Source organism: Lemur catta, chromosome 11, assembly GCF_020740605.2.
Source record: "Lemur catta isolate mLemCat1 chromosome 11, mLemCat1.pri, whole genome shotgun sequence".
NCBI classification, from domain to species: domain Eukaryota; kingdom Metazoa; phylum Chordata; class Mammalia; order Primates; family Lemuridae; genus Lemur; species Lemur catta.
Window position 1 is genome coordinate 9951568 of NC_059138.1, and position 25214 is coordinate 9976781.

The window sequence follows — 25214 nt, forward strand, 5'->3', positions numbered from 1 at the left end:
AATAGAATGTCAGGCAGTCTCCAAGACGGTGGCTCGATTCCACTAGATAGGGTTATATCTTTCTCTGCCACCCATACAAGGAACCTTCCCCAATGCCTCATGTCAGCTCTGTAAGGGCATGGCAAGGTTCAAACTCCTTCGCATGTTTACCAAGACCTTCCCTGTTTTGGCCCACACCGGCCTTTCTGCCCTGGCTCCCAAGACAAATCCTGCGCCCCAGTAGTCAAACTGGTCCATTCACCACTCCCTGAGCACACCTTGAGGCTCCCAGCCTTCGGGCTCTTGCTCATGCCTTTCCCAATCTCTGCCACTGAAAACCTAGGTCACACTGCCTTCCCCCTGAAGACTCACCTAACGCCCCGCTGGCTGGGCTTGCTTCCTCTTCTAACCTCCCAGGGGCTTCACCTAGGGCTGTACCCCGCCTCGCATTGTGGTCATCGGTCATCGAAGCCTCCCCTACTAGAGGGTGAAGATGTGTCTCTTACCCCTGCCTTTCCCGGTGTCTATTACAGCTCCAGGGCCTGCAGAAAGGGAGAGGGAGGAAGATAAGGGTGTAGTTCAAGTCAGAAGTAAAATTCATTAGGTTAGAGCCTGGATCAAGACCGAGTTGGGTTTAGGATTAGAATTGGGACAGGGTTGGTAATTCCTAGTCCCACCCCACTAGGCGGCGCCCACAGTCTCGGTTGGGTCAAGACGCCTCCGGTTTTTGAAGTTTATCACCTGTATAACAAGTTTCCTTCCCGCCCTCCTGTCCCTTTAAGAAGGTGAACCAGGTGAGCCCGGGACTCCGCCCCCGCCTCCGGCCCCGCCCCCCGCCCCCGCCCGGCCCACCCAGTCCCTCGCGACCTGGCCCAGCCGTCCCCGCCGCGGTCCCAAGTCCGGGCCCCGCGCCATGGAGCGGCGCTGGCCCCTGGGGCTCGGGCTGCTGCTGCTCTGCGCCCCGCGGCCCCCGGGGGCGCGCGCCAAGGAAGGTACGGACCCCCGCCCCCGCCGGCCGGCACCTCCTGCGGGAGCCGGCATTCCTGAGCAGGCCCTCCCCCCCGCGCCCCTGCCCCGCTCCCTTCTTTTGCCTGGCCGCCGGCTGTAGACTGGCCAGGCCCATCTTTGATCTTTAACCCCAAACCACTGCTCTCCCGGGTCAGTCACCCCCACCCTTGCTGGCCAGCAGTTGGCGCCCGGGGGTGGGGAGGGAGCGCCTGACCACTACCGGGAGGCAGCTTCTGCACCCGCACCCCAGCCTTGCTGGGACCCTTCATTCCCACGCAGCCCCAGCCTCAGGTGCCCACCCCGGAGATCTGAGCCCTCAGAAGTCGAAGGTGGGACGTCGTTTCCTGCCAACCTAGGCCAGGGCCAGGGACCTGCCTCTGGGGGAGGGCTTAGGACTGGCCTACAGCTTGCACACCCCCTCCAGCCCCGCTCCCCCATTATCCAGGCTCGTCGCTGTGCCGTGTATCCCCCTCCACGGCCCCAGTCACTGGCCCGAGCAGCCCTCTGGCCGTGGGATTGACCCTCCCCACCCGGGAACCCCCTTCCGAGGTCCCCTAGCCACCCCTACCCACTCGTGACTGCAGGGGTGAGCTCCTCCTGCCCTCCACCCCTTCCGGTCCTGCTGCCGGTGGGTAACCCAGGCGCACCAGCCCGAAGCCCCCTTAACTGCAAGTCAGGTGGAGCTGCTCTTCCTCCTGCTTCCTGCCTTGACTTTGGCCAAAGACCCAGCACTCCAACCCTTGCCCCACTCTGCCTCCCTCCCTGCCACTCAGAAAGAAGACAGTGTAAGCCCTGGAGCTCTTCTCTCCTCCTTCCTGGGCCCTTGTCCTTCCCTAAACCCCAGGAAGTCACAGCTGTTAGGAACAGGATGTTGTGGCCTGGGGCTGGGCCCCCAGAATTAGGAATGTGTGTTGCGTGGGCACCTCCTCCCCCAGAGGTGACAGGCTCCTTCTCTCCCACCTCAGTAACTCTGATGGACACAAGCACCGCACAGGGAGAGCTGGGCTGGTTGCTGGATCCCCCAGAGGATGGGGTAAGTGTCAGGGGAGGGAAGGTGCTAGGAATCCTCCAGGCTGAAGGCCAGTGGGAAATGGGGCGGAGAGGTGGGTGGAGGAACAGAGAAAAGAGCAGGAAAAACTGGAAGTGTCTCCTCTGGGAGGGGGAGGGGAGGCTGAGTCAGAGACTCCTGAATGGGTTATGGGGGGGAGCGGGGTGCCACACATCAGACTTCGGACTTCACCCCAAGCTGCACACGTGTGAATATCGTGAATACCAATGAGGGGATCATAAGCCCATATACCCCAGGGAGAGGATGAACCATGCTGGGGCTGGATGAAGTTGAGGCCACTGCTTTGCTTGGGGAGGGACAGAAACATGAGAAAAGCATCCTCAATCAGAGATCCATTCATCCCAATGGGGTGGCATGGGTAGTTTTCAGGGGGTCAGGGAACTCCACAATAGTGTATTTTAAATTCTGTATCTGTATACGGACATTTTTTTCTGGAGAGGCAAGCCAAAGCTTTCATCAGATTTTTCAAAGGGTCTTTGACTCCCCTAAAGTTAAAAGCTACTACTGTAGGGGTCTCTGAGCCCCTGGCACGTTGTCCATTCCTCCCTAGGCAGGCTCTGGACACACTATGCACTCCAGCTGTTTCAGGGTGTAAGTAAGAGCTTGCTCCAAGGCCCTTCCCTCCTTGCATGTTGCTAAGACTCAGTGAACAGAGGTAGGTTGTGGGGTGACTTTCAGAGAGCATATTCAGACTTGAAGTCCAGAGAGCACCTCTTGGTGATACAGGAAAAAACAAACTCAATTTCTTTCCTGCTATATTGTCACAACACAAATCACTTCTGTGACCTCTGGTCACCAAAATGTGTGTAGTGATTTCTCCTCACCAGCAATCAATTCTCTGGTGGATTCTTCAGTGGACACCTCTAATTTTATTCGACTCTGACACTGTTTACCTATACATAGCCTCAGGTTGAGGGCTCAGCCCCACAAGACTGTCCCCCACTTCAGACACCAATTGAGAGTAATAGGTTGTCACCTATACTTCTGTTCAATCAGATTTAAACTGGGGTCTCCATGACCCCCTCCTCAGGGACAGCTCACAGAACTTACATTTCCTGGTTTACTGTAGAGGATATTACAAAGGATACAGATGAACAGCCAGATGGTGGAGATGCATGGGGCAAGGTGTGCAGCAGGGATGTGCCGCCCTCCAGGAACCTCCTCCTGTGCAGCTATCCGGAAGCTCTCTGAACCCTGTCCTTTGGGTTTTTATGGAGGCTTCATCACAGGGGCATGATTGATTAAATCACTGGCCATTGGCGATCAGCTTAACCTTCAGCGGTTGGGAGTGGGGCTGAAAGTCCCAGCCCTCCAATCTCTAGGTTGGTTCCCCTGGCAACCAGCCCTCCTAGGTCCTGGAGCCCCCTGCCTGCAGTCAGATTATTAGCATAAAAAAAGAGACATCACTGGGAGATTCCCAGTGTTTTACGAGTTGTTTGCCAGGAAATGAGGGCTAAGACCAAAGGTACATTTTACAATATCACAGCATCCTTTCTGCCACTCAGCAGAGCCACTCAGAACCACAGGAGGCTGCCTCAGTTGCTGGAGCCTCCAGGACTCTGGTCCTGGACCCCCTTCTCTTAGTGTTTCCTTTTTCACTGCAGTACTTGGGATTTCAATCCAGCCTCTGCTTTCTTTCCCTCTGGGTCCTAGGGTCCTGGCTCCATCCCCTGCTCTCCCACGGAGTGGCCTGTAATTAGAGTTAATAGACTAAACCATAATGTATCCTCCAGGAGGGGCTGTTTGAAAATCCTGGATTAGGCCAGCCCTAATAGGTGCCTTATCTCATAAACCAGCTAATCAACCCACAACGCTGGCTGCAGATCCATCTGCTGGCTCCCAGGGGCCTTCATGGCGCCCTTGCCACCTCCAGCCACATAACTCTTCCCTAATTGGGCTGGAGTGCAAGCAAGGCCTCTTTCTCAGCTCAGGCAAAATAGCCTTGCACACTAGGAGGACAAGAGGACCGCCAGCAGTCACACACTCCCATCATCTACCTTGTGGCCTCTCCTCCCCATCTTTTTAGAACGCACATGCGCATGCACACGTTCGGGTTCAGGCTCCCCAGAACACACCCATGTAGCAGCCAGCAGTGCCTGAGTGATAAGGGAAGGGATCCTTATTGCTGATGCTGGACAGCTGGTTGTCCCCCATCTGTCACTGCTGGAACTGGGAGAGGCAAGTTACAGCTGGGAACATCTGCTTCTCCTGGCTCCAGCTGCAGCAGCGGCAGTCTGGCTAATGATCGGCACATTAACCACCCACCAGCCTGTCCACCTGCCCCGCCCCAGACCTCCCTGTCGGCTTCCCCAGCACTGCTCCCTCTTCAGACCAGACTCTAGGTGCCTTTTTCATTCTAGCTTCCTGGCCTTTCTGACACCCCTTGCCCGACCTTTGAACTCCCTAACAATACAGAAATATGCTTGGAAGCAGCATACATTTCTTCCCCACTCTACCCCAAATTCTTAATTAAGGGTGCTTTTTCATCCCTTTTGCTAGAGCTGAGAGTAGGTATGAGAGCCTGCATTATAGTGGAGTAAAAACCTGGGGAAAGTAAATCTTCTAAGAGCCTCAGTCTCTTTTCTATTAAATTATGTGGTTGCAACCAAAATATCAATGAAATATTTAATAGGATTTGAGAACTGTTTTCTTAAATTTATCTGTCAAAGAAAATACTTAAGAATGATTGAAGATATTTTTTGAAGAAGAAGAATGAAAGGGGAGACTTGTCTGACCAGTAAATATTAGAACATCAACTATAAATCATGGGGCATTGCACAAGATTACTCAGGGCAATGGAACAGAACAGAGAATCCAAAAACAAGCCCACGTATGTGAGATCTGAGTATGTTTTAGCATTGGAATTACAAATCCGTGTGGAAAGTACTGACTAGTCAATAAATTGACAAATGGATATTCATATTTTTTAAAAAGATAAAGACATATCTCCACTTCACATTATATACACACAAAAAATAAATTCTAGGGAGATTAAAATCCAACCTAAAAACCAAACCTGCAAAAATTTGGGGGAAAATATAGATCTTTATAATCTTGGGATGTAAAAGCTTCCCAAGCAAACTACACATCCCAGAAATCATAAAGGGAAAGACTATAAATGTTATTATGTAAAAAGGTACAATGTATGTCCACTCCAAAGACACCATCAGCAAAGTTAAGTGGCATGGCAGACAGGGAGAAAATATTTGAAATATATGTTTCAAGCAAATGATTAGGGTCTATAACATGTGGGGGGGAAAGTCTCATCCAAATAAGTAATCAAAAGATAATAGAATATCAGGCAAAGGTTATGAACAGATAATTACATAAAAATAGCAAATAGCCAAGGAACAAAGGAGAAACACACAAGGTCTTCCACAAAGAAATGTAAATTAAAATGATAAGAAGCCGTGTTTTGACTATAGGATTGGCAAAAGTAAAAAGATAATATCCAGTGTTGAAGAGGTTTTGAGAAAATGAGCCCTCTCCCATTGGTGGTGAAAGTGTAAATTGATAAAGCCTTTTTGGAAGACAATTTGGCAGTTTCTTATAAGATTTTTAGTATGTCTACCTTAGATACCGCAGTTCTACAGAAATCTTGTAATAATCTGTACATGTTTTCTTAAAAAAAAAAGCCCTAGAAGCCACCTAAATGTGCAACAATGGGTGAATGATTAAATAAATAATGGTACATCTGTACAATGGAGTTTTATTTATGGATTGCTAAAAAGAGTTAGATCTCTATGTATTCATGTGGACATCTTTCAGAGACTTATTATTTGTGAAAACAGAAAGTAGATTATAAAATAACACTTGTATGATCTCATTTATCTTAAAACACAGAAACATTCAAACATTTCTCTAGAGACACGGGAAGTTTTACTCCAAATTGTTAAGAGTAGTTGCCTCGGGGAATGAGGGTGGAAGGATGGAGGGGATTAAACTTTTTATTTGATGTGAGTCTCTACTCTTTGACATTTTACAATAAACACACAGAGGCATAATGATTAAGAGCGTGAACTCTGGAGCCTAGTCCCTGGCTCACGTCCCCGCAGGTCACTCAACCTCACTGTGCCTCAGTTTCCTCATGGCAAGTGCTCATAACAGTGACTGGCCCCTGATAAGCACTATATTAGTGCTAGCCATTATTATTACAAAGTTTAAAAATTCTTTTAATGTAGAAGAAGTTGGGGGGGCGGGCTAGGTGATGTCTAGAAGTCCAGCCAACTCTTTGTCAATTGCTGATTTTGATAATGGCTATACCTGGAAGGAATATTGGAGAAGGTGAGATTCCCCTGTACAGAGAGTTCTATGCTTGTCATTGCCCTCCAAAAGCTTAGGGGCTTTTCAAAAATAAGTCTCTTCTCTGAACAAACAGGCAGAAGGGTTTTGTCACTGAGCTTTGCTTTTGGGATAACTGAGAGCTCTTCTGATGAAAGACCTAAAAATTAGTGCTCATGCTCTTGTAGTTGGACTAGGCTAATCAGGGACCAGGACTGACTAGAGATGTTAAGGGACTATTGTCTTGCCCATCCTATATCCAAACAAATTACCGACCCTAAACATTTAACGTACTACCCTGGAGCTGAGGGGTGGGGAGAGGCAGGACAAGTAGCATGAACTGGCAGGGTGTGACACCAGCTTCCTCTCCATCAATCGTAAAAAACAAGGGTTTGGGGAGCAGGGGATGATCTGACACCTGATTCTGATTCTCTTTTCACAGTGGAGTGAGGTGCAGCAGATGCTGAATGGGACACCCCTGTACATGTACCAGGACTGCCCAGTGCAAGGAGGCGGAGACACCGACCATTGGCTTCGCTCCAATTGGATCTACCGGGGGGAGGAGGCTTCTCGTGTCCACGTGGAGCTGCAGTTCACCGTGAGGGACTGTAAGAGTTTCCCTGGGGGAGCCGGGCCTCTGGGCTGCAAGGAGACCTTCAACCTTCTGTACATGGAGAGTGACCAGGATGTGGGCATTCAGCTCCGACGGCCCTTGTTCCAGAAGGTACTGCTGCCCACCTTTGTTGTCTCAGTCCTGGTGCTCACCCCACTCATCCAAGGAAAAAGAGAGAAGGTGGCAGAGACAGGAAAAGAGTGCAGGTGTAGGACCAGAAAAAGAATGTGGCACCAGTCATCAGAAGAGCTGGATTTGAGTACCTTTTCTGCTGTGCCTTGACTTTGGGGGTATCATTTAACCTCTCTAGCTTTTGTTTCCTTGTCATAAAATAGTGACAATAATAGGGCCAGCCTTATTTAGTTTAGAATGTTTTAGAAGCGTCCATTGAGGTAACAGGATGCCATGGTGGAAGAGGGGAGCGTGGTGCAGAGGTATCGAGACTTTCTATCAGTCCTGTGACTTTCACGTGCGGCACAGCCCTGTGGGCACAGCTGGAGTCGTGTGGTCAGACAGTTCCCTGCAGGCTAGTGCTGTCTAATACCATCCCTTCTTTCCTACTCAGGAAAACATACTGCAGTGCAAAAGAGTAAGGAGCATTTTACAATAGGATGTGCTCTCGTTTCTTTCGAAAGAGAAAATGTTGTAAAGTTTATTAGCAATAAATTAATTATGACACACTCTGTTACCGATCGCCTCATTGGCACTGGAGTTGGGAACACCTCTGAGTAGTGGAAATTTTATGGACCGTAGAGCCCCACAGCCTGGTTTCCAGTTCTGGCCTCATCATGCAACTTCTCTTAGCTTTAGTTTCCTCATCTGTTAAGGAGAGACGATAAGCTACATGAGCTAAATAGCATCGTGCACATAAAATGCAGCACCTCACACATAATGAGCTCTTCGTTCATGGTTGTGCAGATTGTGAAGTATTAAGCAAACAGGGAGAATCGTTTCTGTGGTGTGGGAAAGAAGCAGTTGCCAATGCTCCTCCCTCCCCCCCGACCTTCCCAGGTCACCACGGTGGCTGCAGACCAGAGCTTCACCATTCGAGACCTTGCCTCCGGCTCCGTGAAGCTGAATGTGGAGCGCTGCTCCCTGGGCCGCCTGACCCGCCGTGGCCTCTACCTCGCTTTCCACAACCCGGGTGCCTGTGTGGCCCTGGTGTCCGTCCGGGTCTTCTATCAGCGCTGCCCTGAGGCCCTGCACGGCTTGGCCCACTTCCCTGACACTCTCCCCGGACCAGCTGGGTTGGTGGAAGTGGCAGGGACCTGCTTGCCCCATGCACAGACCAGCCCCGGGCCCTCGCGTGCACCCCGCATGCACTGCAGCCCCGACGGAGAATGGCTGGTGCCAGTGGGACGGTGCCAGTGTGAGCCTGGCTACGAGGAAGGCAGCGACGGCAAGGGATGTGTTGGTAAGGGCGGAGGTGGAGAGAACCCAAGGGCCTGTCTGGGAGAGTCTCTGGGGTGCCCCGGCAGGAAAGGAGGCAAATGCTCCCTCTCAGCTGCTTTTAACCCGAGTGCCCCAGAGCATGCAGGGGTGTTTTCAGGACAGGGATTGGGATGAAGGTGGTGGTTCTGCCTGTAAAAACATGAGAAAGCCACGGCTCTGCTGCGTTCTCTCCAGCCTGCCCCAGTGGCTCCTACCGGATCAACATGGACTCACCTCATTGTCTGAAGTGCCCCCAGCACAGCACCGCCGAGTCGGAGGGGACCACCATCTGTACCTGCGAGAGCGGCCATTCCAGAGCCCCTGGGGAGGGCCCCCATGTGGCATGCACACGTGAGTCTGGGGGGCAGGGCTGGCCATCTGGGGGGAGGTAATGGCCCTTTGCTGAGCCCTTGTCCGGGTCAGGATGTGCCAGAGCTTATCAGACACTAGAGATAGTCCAGGGTGTCAGGCACTTTCAGCCCCTGCCCTCCCTAGAAGAAGCTACGCTCTCCTCAGAGGGAATCAAATCTCCCCACAGGGACCTGGGTGCTGGGTGGAGGTGGAGTCTGCAGCCCAGGTGACAGCCAGGCTGGCCCCTACTGACGGCTCCTCCTCTCCCACAGGTCCCCCCTCAGCGCCCCGAAACCTGAGCTTCTCTGCATCGGGGACTCAGCTCTCCTTGAGTTGGGGGCCCCCAGCAGATATGGGGGGACGCCAGGATGTGAGATACAGCGTGGAGTGTTCCCAGTGTCGGGGCACAGCGCAGGACGGGGGGCCCTGCCAGCCCTGTGGCGGGGGTGTGCACTTCTCTCCGGGGGCCAGGGGGCTCACCACCCTTGCTGTGCGAGTCGAAGGCCTGGAGCCCTATGCCAACTACACCTTCAAGGTCGAAGCCCTAAATGGAGTGTCTGGGCTGGGCAGCTCCAGCCACGCCAGTGCCTCCCTCAGCATTGGCATGGGGCACGCAGGTGAGGGACGCGGCGGGCCGGGCCGGGCCGGAGGAGTGGGCTTAGGACCACAGGGGCACATTGATGGGCAGGGAGCAGTTGAAAACCTACTTACATTATTTCCTATTTCCCTCCAAATCCGACTTCATCCCTCTGGACAGAGTCACTGTCAGGCTTGTCTCTGAGGCTGGTGAAGAAAGAACCGAGGCAGCTGGAGCTGGCCTGGGCAGGGTCCCGGCCGCGCAGTCCCGGGGGAAACCTGAGCTACGAGCTGCACGTGCTGAACCAGGTCCGGCTGCCACTGGGGGGACAGTCTCCGGTGTCCGTGCCTGGGCACACTCCACCCACATTCTCAGCCTGGGGTGCCGGGTGAGGGGAACCTACCCAAAGTAAACTGTGGCTTTCTTAGGACAAAAGTCCGCGAAGGACCCTGTCCTCACCATTCTGCCAGTGAGCCCCTCCCCATGTGCTCCCACTAGCGTCCGTCACATCCATCCGCACCTGGCTCAGTAGGGCCCAGGTAATGCTAGTCCCACCCACAGGACGAAGAACGGCACCAGATGGTTGTAGAACCCCGGGTTTTGCTGACAGAACTGCAGCCAGACACCAAGTACATCGTCAGAGTCCGAATGCTGACCCCGCTGGGCCCTGGCCCTTTCTCCCCCGACCATGAGTTTCGGACCAGCCCGCCAGGTGGGGTATCTCGTGTTCTGCCCCAAACACACATGCACCTGTGGTCCCACTCAGTGAGCCTTCCTCTTCCTCTGCACACATGCATGCATACCTGTCCCTGGTATAAGGGGCAGACATGTGCCCGACACGTGAGAGAGACCTGACCCTGGGTGTACCTAGGGACCTGCCCTTTACCCCCATCACCATGGACTGTGCCCCCCAGACTTCCTCACCCCCTGTGCCTGCAGTTTCCAGGGGCCTGACGGGAGGAGAGATTGTGGCCATCATCTTTGGGCTGCTGCTCGGAGTAGCTCTGCTGCTCGGGATCCTCGTCTTTCGTTCAAGGTGCTGGCTCTGCCCCTCCCACCCGCCACTCTGGGTCCCTTTACCCCTGACTGTAGCCCCAACGACCTTACCACGCCCTGGTGCCAAAGCTCAGGGGTGTCCCCACACCCATCCTGCACTGTCGGCCCCTGTTGTCTCTGGGGGAAACTCAGCCGGAGCCCAGGGGGCCCCTGAGGTGGTCCTGAGACCCTGAAGAAGCTGGTCCCCAACCCCACAGGAAAGCGCAGCAGCAGCGGCAGCAGAGGCAGCGCGATCGCACCACTGACATGGATAGGGGTGAGCCGTGAGCACCTTTCTGTGTGTCTGTGCATGCATGTGCGTGTACGTGTGTGTGTTGGGGGCTGCCACTGGGAAGGATCCAAGGGATCCACACTTGCTAGGCCAACTCTGGGGGTGCAAATGGGGTTTATTGTCCCTAGGGCTCCTGTGTTTTGCTACCTGATTAACTTTGGTTAATTAACTTTGTGCTAATAGCCCCCAGTGGCTCTGAGGCAATTATCTCTTAGCTGTTGGTGCTTCTGTCCCCTCACCCTGAGCTCTGGGCAGCCTTCCCCATCCCCTGGGCTGAGCAGGAGGGGGACTAAGGTCCTCCAAGGCATGTGGTCTTCCTGCTGTCACCTCATTAGGTGCCCCACAGAAGGGGAGTGAGTCTGGGAACGTGAAGGAGGCGTGACTGACGGGTAGGGCCTGGGGATGGGTTGGGAGGAAGGGCAGGGGTGGAGGCCGGGAGGATCTGCCCTTCGGGTGTGGGTTCTGGCCCACTGCTCTGGCCTTGGGGAGCGAGGACAGAGGATCTTGGAGCGTAGACAGGAAGAAGACGGCTTCGCTGCCAAGGACAGAGACTCTCTCCCACTTCAGCCCACACAGGAGTCACTCGGGGAACAGGGAAGTGTGGAGAAGAGGCGGGTGTGCTGCCGGCCCCTTCCTCCTCGCCTCCCCCCAGCACTCCTGGTGCTTCTGTGGCTGAACCCCCCCTCCCCCACAGAGGACAAGCTGTGGCTGAAGCCCTACGTGGACCTCCAGGCATATGAGGACCCTGCCCAGGGAGCCCTGGACTTCACGCAGGAGCTCGACCCAGCCTGGCTGATGGTGGACACTGTCATAGGGGAAGGTGAGCCCTGCCACGCACAGCAGCCGGCCCTGTGTGTGGCTGCACAGAGCCGCCAGTAGGCCCCTTCCTTCCGGCCCTTCCCTGGGGAGCCCTGCCGGCCTCTCCTCTGGCCCAAGAGTTTCCAGATGAGTTCACTCTCTGCTTTGCCGTGTGTCCTCCTCAAACTGCTGTGTTCATGTTAAAAACCCCTCCTCGGGTGCCCTGGAGCAGCCCCTGCCTCCTCATGCTGAGCACCTCGGCCTCATCCGTAGAGGTGCTGCTGGCCGAGGCCCAGGCTGTTCTCCAGTGGCTCCCGAGTGTGGGAGCGATTCAGAGCCTCCCCAGCCCACATGCCACCCATCAGGGGCCCGGTGTCCTTGGGCTGCCTTGATCCCTTGAGTCATCAGAGGAAATGGACCTGAGCAGAGAACAAAACATGGCCCTGTCCTTGCCAATCGTACAGCCAAACTGGCTGAGCCGAGACCAGAGGAGCTTGCGGAAGAGAGGTGGCAATGGTCAGCTTCCCCAGTCACCTGGGCACTAGCCCTGGACCGGCCTGCCCTTCATGGACACACCCCAGTCTCGCTCAGGGCTCATTCACCCAGAGTTTATCGAGCACCTGCTGCAAGCCAGGAACTGTGCTCACACTGGAAGACAGAGGTGAACAGGTGACGAAGTTTCACTCCGGTTCCACACTGTGTCCTTCCCCAGGAAGCTCACCCCACACTTCTGATCCTCCAGAGAGGAAAAGGGTGGACTCTGGGGGAGCATGGCAGTGCGCTGGGCCATGCCCCTGTTTTCCTTCCACCCAGGAGAGTTTGGGGAAGTGTATCGAGGGACCCTGAGGCTCCCCGGCCAGGACTGCAAGCCTGTGGCCATTAAGACCTTGAAAGACACATCCCCAGATGGCCAGTGGTGGAACTTCTTTCGAGAGACGACCATAATGGGCCAGTTCAACCACCCGCACATTCTGCATCTGGAAGGCGTTGTCACAAAGAGTATGAGGAGTGGTCTCCCTGGGCACAGGGGATGGGGTGGGGAGGAGGGGTGAGACCACTGAAGTGGAGGGAGGATGGGCTGCCAGGGCAGGAAGCCTGGTCTGGGCGTGATGACTCGTGCTCTGTGTCTCAGGGAAGCCCATCATGATCATCACAGAGTTTATGGAGCACGGAGCCCTGGATGCCTTCCTGAGGGTGAGGAGGGCAGAGGGCCAGTGGGGAAGGGGGTGCCATGCAGCCCTGGGCATTGGGGGGCAGGCCCTGCCCCTCCCCTGATTCACCCATTCACCCTGCTGCAGGAGCGGGAGGACCAGCTGGTCCCCGGGCAGCTGGTGGCCATGCTGCAGGGCATAGCGTCTGGCATGAACTACCTCAGTGACCACAACTATGTCCACCGGGACCTGGCCGCCAGGAACATCTTGGTGAGTCAGAACCTGTGCTGCAAGGTGTCTGACTTTGGCCTGACCCGCCTCCTGGATGACTTTGATGGCACCTACGAAACCCAGGTTAGAGCCCCGCACATGCCGTGCACCCACTCACATGCACGGTTACATGCCATTTCGTAGTCATATGTGTACAAGCACACGGACCCATACTCACATGGGCACCATAACCTTCTGTCCCCGTGCCACGTGCCTCCTTAGGGAGGAAAGATCCCCATCCGCTGGACAGCACCTGAAGCCATTGCCCATCGCATCTTCACCACGGCCAGCGATGTGTGGAGCTTCGGGATTGTGATGTGGGAGGTGCTGAGCTTTGGGGACAAGCCTTATGGGGAGATGAGCAATCAGGAGGTGAGCCTGGACTATTCCCTGCCATGTCATCCCTAATTCACAGCTTGCATCTCCTCCCAAAGTCCTCCCGTGGCCTTTCCTGCAAAACCTTATGTCTTCACTGCCCAGTTTTCCTACAGCCCCGTCTCCTCTGGTCCCTTCACCTCACACCCTTCCCTCTCTATCCTCCCACCGTGGGCAGATTCCTTAGAGGCTCCCTGCAGTGATCTTGTGAACGTAGGTTTCTTGTGGGCATCCTCCCTGCCCCCCTGCAGGTCATGAAGAGCATTGAGGATGGGTACCGGCTGCCCCCTCCCGTGGACTGCCCTGCCCCTCTGTACGAGCTCATGAAGAACTGCTGGGCGTATGACCGCGCCCGCAGGCCCCACTTCCGCAAGCTGCAGGCACATCTGGAGCAATTGCTTGCCAACCCGCACTCCCTGCGGACTATCGCCAACTTCGACCCCAGGTAACCATGCCAGAGAAGGACTAGGGCAGTGGTCCCTAACCTTTTTGGCACCAGGGACTGGATTCATGGAAGATAATTTTTCCACAGGGTGGGAGGGGATGGTTTTCAAGGTGACTCAAGTGTACTGCATTTATTGTGCATTTTATTTCTATTATTATTACATTGTAATGTATAATGAAATAATATACAACTTACCATAATGCAGAATCAGAGCCCTGAACTTATTTTCCTGTGACTAGAGGGTCCCATCTGGGGGTGATGGGAGACAGTGGCTGATCTGACAGGAGGCGGAGCTCAGGCGGTGATGCCAGCGATGGGGAGCAGCTGTAAATACAGATGAAGCTTCTCTTGCTGGCCTGCCACTCGCCTCCTGCTGTGCAGCCCTGTTCCTAACAGGCCGTGGACCCTACCGGTTCACAGCCCTGGGGTTGGGGACCACAGGACTAGGGAATTCAGAGAGCAGATCTGAAAGAATGGAAGTGGCATTCAGTCACATCCACCAAGGGCTGGGCCCAGGGAGCTCGGGACAGAGTCCAATGCATGAAGTGGGACTACAGTCCGTACCCTGGACTCCTCCTGTAAGTAGGTCAGCTCCAGACTCCTCCCATTTGCAGAAAATGGATTATAGCCAGGCCCCTATTCCCTAACTCCATTTAGGCTGGAGTCCCCATCCTTTCCCTTCTCAGGCTGCCTAACCTGGGACCCTCCCTGGACCCACCCGTGCTAGTCCCACTGCATCGTACTGTGGCCCAGTCTGGGACTTGGGGTGCATACTGTTCCCCATAGGAATAGGAAAAGGTCGTTCATTCAACAGGGTTTGGAGAACCTGCTGATGCAAGCTCTTTACTGGACGTCGGAGATAAACTGCACTTATGACCTGGTACCTGCTCCAGGGGGCTTGGGCTGCCAGGTTGGGGTACAGGAAGCAGGGGCAGCCTTACAGGGCCTGGGAGGGCTCCCTGATCACATGGCCAGCCTGGGAGAGGCTGAGAGCTGGGAGGCTACAGGCAGCGTAGGGTGACGGCAGCATCCAGTCCAGGGACAGCAGCCATGAATCTGGGGGAACAGCAGGAATCAGCACAAAGAGGACCAGCACTGTTGAGGAGTTTAGACTTTATCTTGAGTGTAGAGAACCAATTTTTTAAAATTGTCCACAAGAGGAACAGGGTCAGAATGGAGTTTTTTCCAACATCACAGCCAGAACGTAGAGAATGAACTGATGGTGGTTGTGGCTGTGGGGGGAAGGGCAAGGCTGTACTTCAAGTGCTTTATCGGGTAGCCAGCCTGGCGTACTGGCCTCTGTATCCAACCACCATATATAACCTTGTTTCTGGGAGAAAATGTGCTCCAAGTTCCAACCTTAGAAACTATCTTTTGGAGCACAACTCCCTCGTGCACTGGAGACTGCATGTGCTAATCTTTCTGGAATGTTGGATATTTTTCCCCCAGCAGATTTACTTTGCTAATGGTTTTTGGCTCTGGCCGGCCTAGTACAGGAACACTCATTGTATTGTGGGTGTCAGAGCGAGAGAGTAACCGCAAGGTCAAAGATGGCAAGCAAAGGCCACTCCAGAACTCAAGCAGCCGCTCTGGAAAAGGGAGGGCCACACGCCACTGCCCAGGTCTCCGTTCCTGGTTGGGGAACTTTCATGTCTTAACCAGGCCCCAGTCAGCTGCCCAGAACCAGCCACTCCAGTGGGAGACTGGCTGATGGTCCATCCTGCTCGGGACTCCCGGGCTGCCACTTTCCCTGGGTCTCCCGATGTAGCAAGACTGTCAGCCGGCCCGCTGCTGTGAGCACTCCAGGAAACAGGCCCGCTGGTGGGTACACAGACAATGGCCGGGCTAATCCACAAAGTCTGGATGATTCTGTGCCCAGACACCCAACGTGAGTGCTGGCTGCAGATGCCCAGAGGCCGAGGCTGGTCAGCTCCCACACCTTGTGGGACTGACACAGCCCTTGTTGCTCAGGGTGACTCTCCGCCTGCCCAGCCTGAGTGGCTCAGACGGGATCCCGTATCGAAGCGTCGCCGAGTGGCTCGAGTCCATCCGCATGAAACGCTACATCCTGCACTTCCGCTCGGCAGGGCTGGACACCATGGAGTGTGTGCTGGAGCTGACTGCCGAGTGAGGACGCTGGGGCGGCTGGGCGAGGGGGGGCCGCTGGGGTGCAGCCTCGGGACTCACAGTCCCCTTCCTTGCCCACAGGGACCTGACGCAGATGGGAATCACGCTGCCCGGGCACCAGAAGCGCATTCTTTGCAGTATTCAGGGATTCAAGGACTGAGTGGCAGTACCCCGCTCCACCAGCCCTCCTCAGGGAGCAAGGATGGGCCGTGGTCGCCCGTGGTCACTCACGGTGCCCCTTCCCTCAACCTTCGGACACAGGCTATTGGTGCTGCTCCTGCCCACCTTCGGGAGAACCCTGCCTCTGGGCCCTGGAGGCCTGTTTGTTTTAAAAAGGAAGTGTAGGGGGTAGAAGTAAATAGGCAGCGGCAGGGGGGAGGTCGGGAAGGCTTAATATATATACATACATATACAGATATATTTTTGTAAATAAACAGGAAGTGAGTTTTCACCTTTACCCCGATCTTTTTATCCCACTATCCCCTCCATCCCACCCAGGAGGGCTAGAGACACTGCAAAAAGAGTCACTGCTATAAATTATGGAAAACAAGGTTTTTTATTTGTAGCTGTAGCCACAACCTGGCAGCACAGGGGAAGGTGGGAGTGTCCAGGCCGGTCAGCCCAGGCTCCCAGAGGGTCAGGGCATCTCGGGCCCTCAGCAAGCAGAGTACAGAGGCTGCTCGGGCCGGCCAAGGGCGTGGGCGCAGCAGTGAAAGCAGCAGCACTAAACCTGGTGCCCCCTCAGGTGGGCACCTGGAGGACGGTGGGTGATCCCTGAAGGGCAGGCAAGGACTAGAGCCCAGGGCAGGGACTCTGCATCCCTAGGCATATTGGGGCCCTGGGTCAGGGCACTTGGGACACTGAGGTGGGGTTTGGGATGGAGGGAAGGGCTGGACATCAAAACAATAACTGGGGCGGGTGGATGGACGGACGGGTTGGGGGGCAGTTGGTCTCAGTGTGGGTGGTCCACAATCTGGAGGGCTGGTCCTCTCACTCAGGTCTGGGCTCTAGCAGTGTGGCACTTCCGACAAAGCACGTGGCCATCCAGGGGGAAGCAGCCATTGTCATCAGCCTCAATCGACAGGGGCTTCCCACAGTCCTGGAAGAAGGGGGGATGAGAGAGGCACTGGCCAGGGAAGACCCCACCCCTGCAGCTGCATCTTGGAATTAGAAAGGCCAGATGCTTCATGGCCCGGAGCTGGTGTCTGTCTTCCCAGCCACACCCACCTCCCCATCCCTAACCCACTTCCAATCACCCAGCGGGCCTCTCCTGGGACAGGACCAACAGTGGGTAGAGCTGCTCCCAAGGTACCCACTCCCCTGCCCACTGCCACCCCAATAAAAGCTTTGGGGCCTCTCCCATCCTGCCTCACCCCCTCTGCCTCGCTCTCTAACCTACTAACTCCCGATTCCCTGCCCTCCCTTCAGCTGCTCCCCCTTCTTGGTCTAGCCATGACTCAAAGTGACCTTACAGACACCCACAGCCCCTCTCTTGCAGTGACAGGAAGCATTTGGGCAGGGTGGCCATGGCCACCCCTCAAAATCAGCCCCATTTCCTGCAGGCTGGCGGTTTCTACCACCTGGTTAGGAAGCAGGGTCTCCCACCACCGTCTGTCCGGCGCCTGCCCAAGGAGCCCCGAGGGACGGCTGACCTCACACTTGTAACACTTCATGTGGAAGTTCTTGTCCAGAGCGACCACTCGCACAGTCTCATCTCGGCCAGGCTCAGGCATGATGGGCTCAGCGCAGACGGAGCACTTCGGGGCGTACTGCCTGGGAGGGGTAGAAAGGGGCCGGGCAGAGTCAGCGTGGGGACTGTCATCCCCCTGGGAGAGCACAGGGTAAGGACACAGGTTGTGCAGCAATGAGGCAGACTTCCTTGCCCCACACCTCCAGGTGGAGGAAGCTCACCAGAAAGGCCCAATGGCCCCCATCAAGGGGAATTTCCTGCCTCTCCGATGACCCCCCCACACACACTTTTGTCACGGGGTCCTTTCCCACTGGGTCCTTACCCCGCTCCGTCCACATTGCAGCTCCTATAAAAAGCATGCCCCAAGGCTCCCCCTGCTCCCATCCCGGGATCCCCAACACTCCCTCCACCCCCCATGGGGGATGTGAAGTCCTGGACACCCCAGGTGGAATCCTGACAGTGCATATCCCAAACACCGTCGGGGAGTGGAGGGGGGTCAGATTCCACAGCTTCCCACAGCCCATTAGCCACATGAGATTTTGCTGCAAGCCTGAGAAGGTAGCCACCTTGTAATCACTGTCTCTGGGGAGAAACCAGTGTTCCAAACAGCTTATCTCCAAAAGAACTTTTAGAAACCAGCCTGTGTGTGAAAGGACGTCACTCCAGCAGACTTTGCTAAACACCAGACGCACACCCAAAATAAGCCGTAGTGAGGCAAGGCCTAGGGTGGGACCAGCCGGTAGTGGGACCTGCTACCCAGGCCTAAGGCCACTGGACAGCCAAATCCAGATGACTTGGCCCCTGTTGTCTACAGAAAGACGTGGGACCAGAAAGCAAGCCTTGGGTTTGGGGCCATGCTGGGTCAGCGTGGTAGCCGCTACCAGACCAGACCAAGCACGCAACCCAGGGAACAGCCCAGAAGGTGGGTAGGCGGGTTCTCACTTGTGGTAGTCAGGGACGCAGTGGGGCTGGTTGGCCTGGTCCACGATGAAGGAGGTGCCCTCCAGCGGGCAGGCGCAGACCACGCAGGTGAAGCACTGCGGGTGGTAGGCCTTGCCCGTGGCTCTCAGCATGCGGTCGGTGATGGGCTGCCCGCAGGTGTTGCACTTCTCCAGGGTGTCCTGAGAAGGCAGCAGGATGGGGTTGGCAGGGAACTGGCACCACCCAGCCGGCTTCCACTCCAGTCCGCCCAGCCGCACTGGGCCCCACTCACAGTGTAGCAGCCCTCGCAGTAGGGCACCCCCTCCAGGCTGTAGAACTGCTGCCCCTGCAGCTGCTGTGCGCACTGGCGGCAGGTGAAGCAGGCGATATGGAACAGCTGCCCCAGTGCGCGCACAGCGGGCTGCCCCCGCGCCAGGGGCTGGCGGCACTGGCCACAGAACTCTGGGAAGGCAATGACAGCAATAAGCAGAAGGGATGGATGGAAGCTTACGCGGTATCAGCCGCTCAGAAGGGAGGGGTACCCCAGGCCTGGCCCCCACAGTGAGGTAGGGAGAGGTGTCCCCGTGGGGGGTGGGCTCACCGTTGACCGCCACATTCTGCCGCTGAGGGTGCTCCATGTCCTGCATCAGCTGCTGGGTCAGCTGCTCCAGCTCCTCCACCTCCTTCAGAGTCAGGGGCCCTGGGGCCCCAGGGGAGCGCACCTGAAACCCAGCACTGCCTTCACACTGCAGTCACTCCACGAGCCCTTCCAGGCCAGCTCACTGCCCTTCCTCCGGTGAGGGACTCGGCTCCCAGATGCTCGGGTTTGACCCCTAAAGCTCCTCCTTCTCCCTCCCTGCTCCGACCCCGGCCCCAGCACCACACAAATAACAGAAGGGAAGGGGATGACCTCAGCCTGGATCTCACACAGCGAGACATGTCCACCCGCTTTGCCCAAGCCCCCCTGAGCAGTCACAGACAGGCCAGAACAACCGGGCAGACGGAGGCCACGCACACAGCAGCCCAGGTCACTTAAGCACTGGACACGCCAGGGCCACGTATCAACCCCACAGAGCATGCTCGGACACGGCCCCCACACCTACCCGTCCCGCGTGCTGCCGAGCAGCCCCTGTCAGCGTGAGGATACAACACAGGCGGGATCACAGGTTAAACCCCCAGAGCTGTCTGCGGGGGCCCAGCCCCCAGCCCCCAGCCCCCCACCCAGAGACCCAGCTCCCTTCCCGGCAGGCCTCAGACAAGGTCCAAAGGCCACTCCCTAGGCCAACCCACCCCTGCCAGGTAGGGGACCCTGGGTGCTGGAGACGGGGAGGGGGGGCCAGGGCGCTGTGGGTAACCCTGAGAACTCTGGGAGGGGCCATTTGACCTGCACCAGCATTTCCAAGAGACACTCCCACAGGAACACGAGGCAGGGGTCTCCTCTATGACTGCAGAGTCCACCCAGGTCTGTGGCCCCATCACTGAGTGCTCTACCTGCTGGTGCTGTCATTCCCATTAACACCTGGAACCTCCCAAGCCTCCCTGTTACCTTCTCCTGGGGCCACCCTCCTTTTACCATGCCCCCCCCCAGTCCTCTCTGCATCCAGAGATCCACAGAAGTCCCACCCCTTCCCTCAGCTCTTAGCCACTTTCCTTTAAGATCCTGCCATCTCTTACCCTCAACCGACACATGTCCCTGTAATGCAAGCATCACCTTGGTTCCTCCTTTAGTGTTCCCTTCCTGGCACCGTGGGGACAGAGGAAACAGGCTCAGCCAGCCCTTGCTGTCTGGTGCCACTTTAAATGCCTGGTCCATTTTGGGAAGCATGAAATCTTCGTCTGCGTCCCCTCCCTGTGGGCACCCTCATCCTTCAGGACACTCTATCCAACTGCTGTTCCCTCTGCCAGCCGGCATCAGTGCCCCTGCTTCAGCAACCACTCTCCGACCCCAAGCTCCTCAACGTCCCTCTATCTCAGTCATCTACTGCACGGGACACCCTGGACCTAAGTTTTACCTCTGAGTCCCTGTCCAACCACCACCTGCCTCTCCTCCTCACCAGAAAGACTTTTGTTCCCCTCACCCCCAGCCCACCCCTGGGTCTTGTCCACCAAACCCCCAGCTGGGCCTGGGGCCATCTGCTCCTGCAAGGCTCTCGCTGTCCCTCCTGCCACCCGCAGCTATCTGGCCCAATCTCCAACCCCAGGTCACACTGCTGCCCGCTTCCTGTTTCTGCCTCCGCGCTGCAGAAAGTAGGTGGGGCGCTCACTGAACACTGCAGTGAGCTCAGGACGCTGCGGTGCCCTCCCCATGCAGCTGTTCCAGATCCATCTCCTGTGCCCAGCCCGCTGCCTGGCCCCTCGCTGGCGCCCATGGCTTCACCTTGACCGTGGAAGCCAGCCAGGGCCAGCTCCTTACTGTCCTTCCTCTCCACCGCAAACACAAACGCTGCTGTGACCCTGCCCTTGCTCTCTGCATGCCTCTGGGGGAGGGGGCGTCCCCAAGCTCCCCCCCCACGGGCTCAGCACCACAGTCCTGCCTCACACCCTGCTCCCCCTCCTCCAGGGTGCTTTCTCCCCAAACTTGGAAATCACACACACCACACCACACACTCACACACACCCACATTAACACTCACACAAACACACACACACCCCACACACATATACAATCTCACACACTCTCACATATTTACACATCACATTCACACAAACATACACACATACTTACACACATGTAACTCACACCACACCACACACACGCCTCACACATTCACACATATACACACCACACTCACTTTCACACACACAGTCTCTCTCTCACACTCGCACCGTCCCTCCCTCAGTCCCTCTTCTCCTGCCCACGTGTGAGACCAGGCTACACCAGCAGCCCCGTTTCTCACCACCCACTCCTTACATTCTGTCCCCATCACATGGCACAGACGCCACGCCAAGGCCATCTACGATTTCCTAACCATCAAATCTTGGGCCTTATTTGAGTCCTCATTCTCCTCAACCCCCGCCACCACACTCTCTTCTCCAGGACCCACCTGACTCTCTCCCACACTCTTTCCCCCTCCCCTATGTATTCCCTGGGAAGCTCCTCAGCTTTGGGGCCCTACTGTGCACCACTCGCAAGCCACACGCCTCTACTTAGGGGCTTTCCTGAAACCCGGCCCTACATTTCTAACTGAAGGCTGGGTCCAGCTGAAACAAAGTCCTCTGGGAACCTGTTGCTCAACATGTTGACAGCTGGACCCCTCCTCTTCCTGTCCAAACCATTTCCCCTTCTGGACTTCTCTATTTTGTCAGCAACAGTCATCCCCCAACACCCTCTGCTCCAAACCTCCCTGGCTTTTTTTTTTTTCACTCCTCCCTTCCCCTTCCAACTGCTTATCAGTTGCTGAGTCTTGGAGGCTCTTCCTTTGTAAGAGCTCTCATACCAGGGCCTTATTTTTCATTGCAACTAATGCTGCTGCTGCCCAGGAGTGAACTCACTGACCTCCCTACCTACAATACACATCTCTGTTGGAAAAACTTTCCAGAAAGGTTCCAGAAGCACTGCTTTCAGCAGCCCTCCCAACCCGCCACGCACCTACTCAAAAGTCATTACGGACTCCCCAGGACATCTGAATGCCATTCCCTTTCCTGTCTGGATTCTCCAGCTCTGCCCACCCTTCAAGGCACACCAACTCCATAAAGCTTTCCAAACTTGCCGGCCCCAAGTCCACTCTCTGTTCTGAGTTCCTGTAACTCACAAGATTTTGCAAAGCTCATTGGCACTTGGCATTTTTCCTATACTGTGTCTGAGTACATGCAGAAAGCCACGCTGTCAGTGGACTCTGTGGATGGCTGGACTAGATGACCACCAGGGTCCCCGATCTCATATCCCAAATTAGAGGGCAAGAACCATTTTGTAATGACAGCGTTTCTATTTTTAGCATTTATGTGCCAGTTACAGAACCCAGCACTCTCTAGGCATTAGCTCACTTAATCTCCACAGCCACTGTATAAGCAGATAGTGTTACTTTAAAGATGGGGAAACTGAGACTCGAGGTTCACCTAACTCGACTAGGGTGTAATGGCTGTGAGATGCCAAGCCAAGAATTCTATCCCAGGTCCATCTGACCCCTGAAGGCTGAGCTTCTTGGAGAGATCTCTTCCCTCCCGTGTCCCAGCCTCTGGAGCACAGAGCACAGAGCCTGGCACTCAGCTGATGCTGGCTCGGCCAGTGTTTACTGGGGCTGAGACTCTTATCTCCAGATGGCCCTCAGGCGGTGAAAGTGCTCAGAGGAGCAGGGAGATTAACTCAAGACACAAGAATGGGAAAAACCAAGGTTGGACTGCTGATGTCATCCCTCCCCTGTAACATTCTGGGGCAGAGGCACAAGGGAAGGTCCACTAAATCCTCCTAATTCAGAGCTTGTGCTGCTCTGCCCACTCCCAGTCAGGCCCCGCCCAGCCAGGCCCCTCCTCCAGAAGAGCACTCTCCTACCATTGTCCCACCAGCCTAACTGGCAGGATGAAAACTATCCACCCACCCCCACCGCCCACCCCTACTCTCCTGGGTAGCCTTGGATGCTTATTCTCTGGCTCCTGAGCCAGCCCCACTCCAGTCCCTGGCCTCAGCTTGTCCCACAGCAGTCCCTTACCTGATTTTGGTTCTGAGCCGGCGGGGCCACTGGGTGCTGCTTCTCCTGCACTCGGGGCTTCTCTCTCTGCTGAGCATAGGTGAAGCTGGGGGGCTGAGGGGAGCCTTTGCCAGTGGAAGAGGGAGCTTCGGGGGGCCCCAATTTTTGACTGGGCTGTGACCCGGGTCCACCTGGGGCTCCAGGGCTGAACTTGGAAGCCACAGAAGTAAACTTGGGAGTTGCTGGAGAAAACTTAGGAGCTGGAGCTGGAGCTGGAGATGGGGCTGGGGGACCTAGGGGTTGGGTGTTAGCCAAAGACGCAGGCTGGGGCGGGGCCTGGGGTTGGACCTGAAGCTTGGCCTGGGGCTGGGGTTGCACATGGAACTGTGTCTGGCTCTGAGGCTGAGCTGGAGCCAGGGGCGCAGCCTGGGAGCTGGAAGGGGCCTTCCAAGGAGGCAGGGGCGCTGTGCCCCCAGCTGCAGGTTTTGTACTGGACTTGGAAATGAATGGAGTGGCCACTGGTGGGGGTACATATCCAGATGACACCTGCAGGGAGCAAGGGAGGGGAAAGAAGTGCAGTCAGAGGAGGACAGGGCTGTCCACAGTTCTAGCCCCAGCCTCTCCTGCCCTGAGCCCGGCTTTTCCTACTTCCTGGTCCCTTACCCGGGCTTTGAAGGGATCATTCTTGGTCATGTCATCCAGCAGTGAGGACAGAGAGTCGATCTCCAGGTCAATACTGCTCACCTTCTCCCTGGGCTAGAGGGTCAGGGGTCAGAGCACCCATCCCAGGCTTCCCCCAACCCCAAACAGGGCAGAAGGGCAGAGGCGCAGGAGAGGTAAGAGGAAAGGTCCCTCCTCTCCTAGGGGCTGTCCCGGCGCAGCTGGCTCTCCCAGGCCTCCATACCTGTGGTGGGAGCGGTGCGGGGGCCTCAGGCCCTCCCTCCTCCTCCAGGGGAGGCGGCGGGGAAGGGAAGATCTCCTCCTCCAGAGGCACAGGGGGGAATGGTTCTTCGATCGGGGGAGGCGGGGGTGGGAAGGCACCTCCCAGAGCACCCTCGTCGTCGCCATCCCCAAGGAGCGGAGGGGGAGGTAAGGGAAAGTCTGGGGTAGGAAGGAGAGAGAGGGCCTTCAGCAAGGGCCCCTCCTCCCCCGAGCTCCCCTCGGCCTACAGCTCTAGCCCCTGGCCCAAGAACTCTCTCCCGCGTCCCGGAGCGTGTGGGGAAGAAAAGGAGGGGGAGCGCCGGCTCAGGAAAGGCTAGGGGAACCGCCGAGGGTGGTGCAGCTCCCGTTACACTTCGGAAAACGGACACAGAGGGGAAGATTCGCGGCCCACATTCCCGCCTCTCACCCCCAGGCGGGGGACTTGGAACTGTCCCAGGAGCCCTGGCTCCCAGCCATGAGCTCCACGATGAGGTAAGAACATCTGCTCGGGACAGGGTGGCTGCGCCCAGCCCCCTCCGCACCAACCAACCTTTCCAGACACCCCAAATTCCCGAAACCACTGCCCCCACGCCGGCGCCCGCCGGGGTCCAGTGCCCATCCCAGCTGCATACCTTCCGGGGGCGGCAGGGGGATCTCGCCCACCCGGCCCATCTGTGCGCGCTGGGCCCCGGCTGCCGGGGCGGGCTCGCTGTCCCCGGGCCGGAAAGGATTCACTTTGGGCTTTGGGGCCACCACAGGGCCGAACTTCTTCTGCGGGGCGTAAAAAGCCGGAGCCGAGACCGAGACGGAGATGGCGGGAGGCGGGCGGGGGGCCGCCATGGCCTGGCCGGGCTGCTGGGGGTAGGTCGCCAGGTTAGGCGGCGCCGGTCGGCCGAGAGACCCCCCAGGCGGCCGGGGCTCCCCTCGGCTCCCCCCGCCCCGCCCGACGCCCCCTCCCTGTGGCGGCCGCCGGGCCGCTCCCCGCGCCTCACCGCGGGCCGGAGCGTGCGCGCCGCGTCTCGGGTGGCCGCCTCGGCGCCGCGTCCGCGGACTGTGCGTCCCGGTCCCGAGCAGCCTCCAGCCGGGCGGGGAGGGACGCGCGGAAGAGGGACGGAGGGAGGGAGGGGGCGGGGAGAGAGAGGCGCGAGACCATACAAGGAGCGGCCTGGAGAGGGGGCGGGGAGAGCGGGGCAGGGCGGACCAGGCAGGAAACTCCCCCAGGAAGGGGCCCTGGTCCTGCCCCGGGCCGGAGACT

At 56.7% G+C, this 25214-nt stretch overlaps 2 protein-coding genes across 4 annotated transcripts; one reads left to right on the top strand and one right to left on the bottom strand.

Annotated features, from left to right (window-relative positions):
* The first annotated feature begins 827 nt into the window (after positions 1-827).
* EPHA1 (EPH receptor A1) lies at positions 828-16259 on the top strand. Of its 2 annotated transcripts, XM_045565176.1 has the most exons (18): positions 828-971; positions 1953-2020; positions 6780-7061; positions 7962-8364; positions 8577-8732; positions 9005-9349; positions 9490-9617; positions 9871-10021; positions 10249-10345; positions 10563-10621; positions 11331-11456; positions 12248-12433; positions 12567-12628; positions 12733-12939; positions 13078-13227; positions 13482-13675; positions 15647-15802; positions 15884-16259. In XM_045565176.1, exons 1-18 carry the CDS (start codon positions 893-895, stop codon positions 15960-15962), a joined length of 2928 nt encoding a protein of 975 aa, XP_045421132.1. In that variant the 5' UTR covers positions 828-892; the 3' UTR covers positions 15963-16259. The 2 variants fall into 2 exon arrangements, with proteins under 2 accessions (XP_045421132.1, XP_045421133.1); XM_045565177.1 differs by lacking the exon at positions 1953-2020 and having other exon boundaries at positions 885-971.
* An 80-nt stretch (positions 16260-16339) lies between these two features.
* On the bottom strand, positions 16340-25109 carry ZYX (zyxin). 2 transcript variants are annotated; one of them, XM_045565178.1, is made up of 10 exons: positions 24952-25109; positions 24592-24811; positions 23943-24139; positions 23702-23794; positions 23060-23584; positions 19015-19135; positions 18706-18875; positions 18435-18613; positions 17455-17575; positions 16340-16901 (listed from the first exon to the last, which is right to left on the bottom strand). In XM_045565178.1, the coding sequence occupies exons 2-10, from the start codon at positions 24797-24799 to the stop codon at positions 16797-16799; spliced, it is 1719 nt and encodes a 572-aa protein (XP_045421134.1). In that variant the 5' UTR covers positions 24800-24811; positions 24952-25109; the 3' UTR covers positions 16340-16796. The 2 variants fall into 2 exon arrangements, with proteins under 2 accessions (XP_045421134.1, XP_045421135.1); XM_045565179.1 differs by having other exon boundaries at positions 24592-24814; positions 24952-25074.
* Positions 25110-25214: the final 105 nt, after the last annotated feature.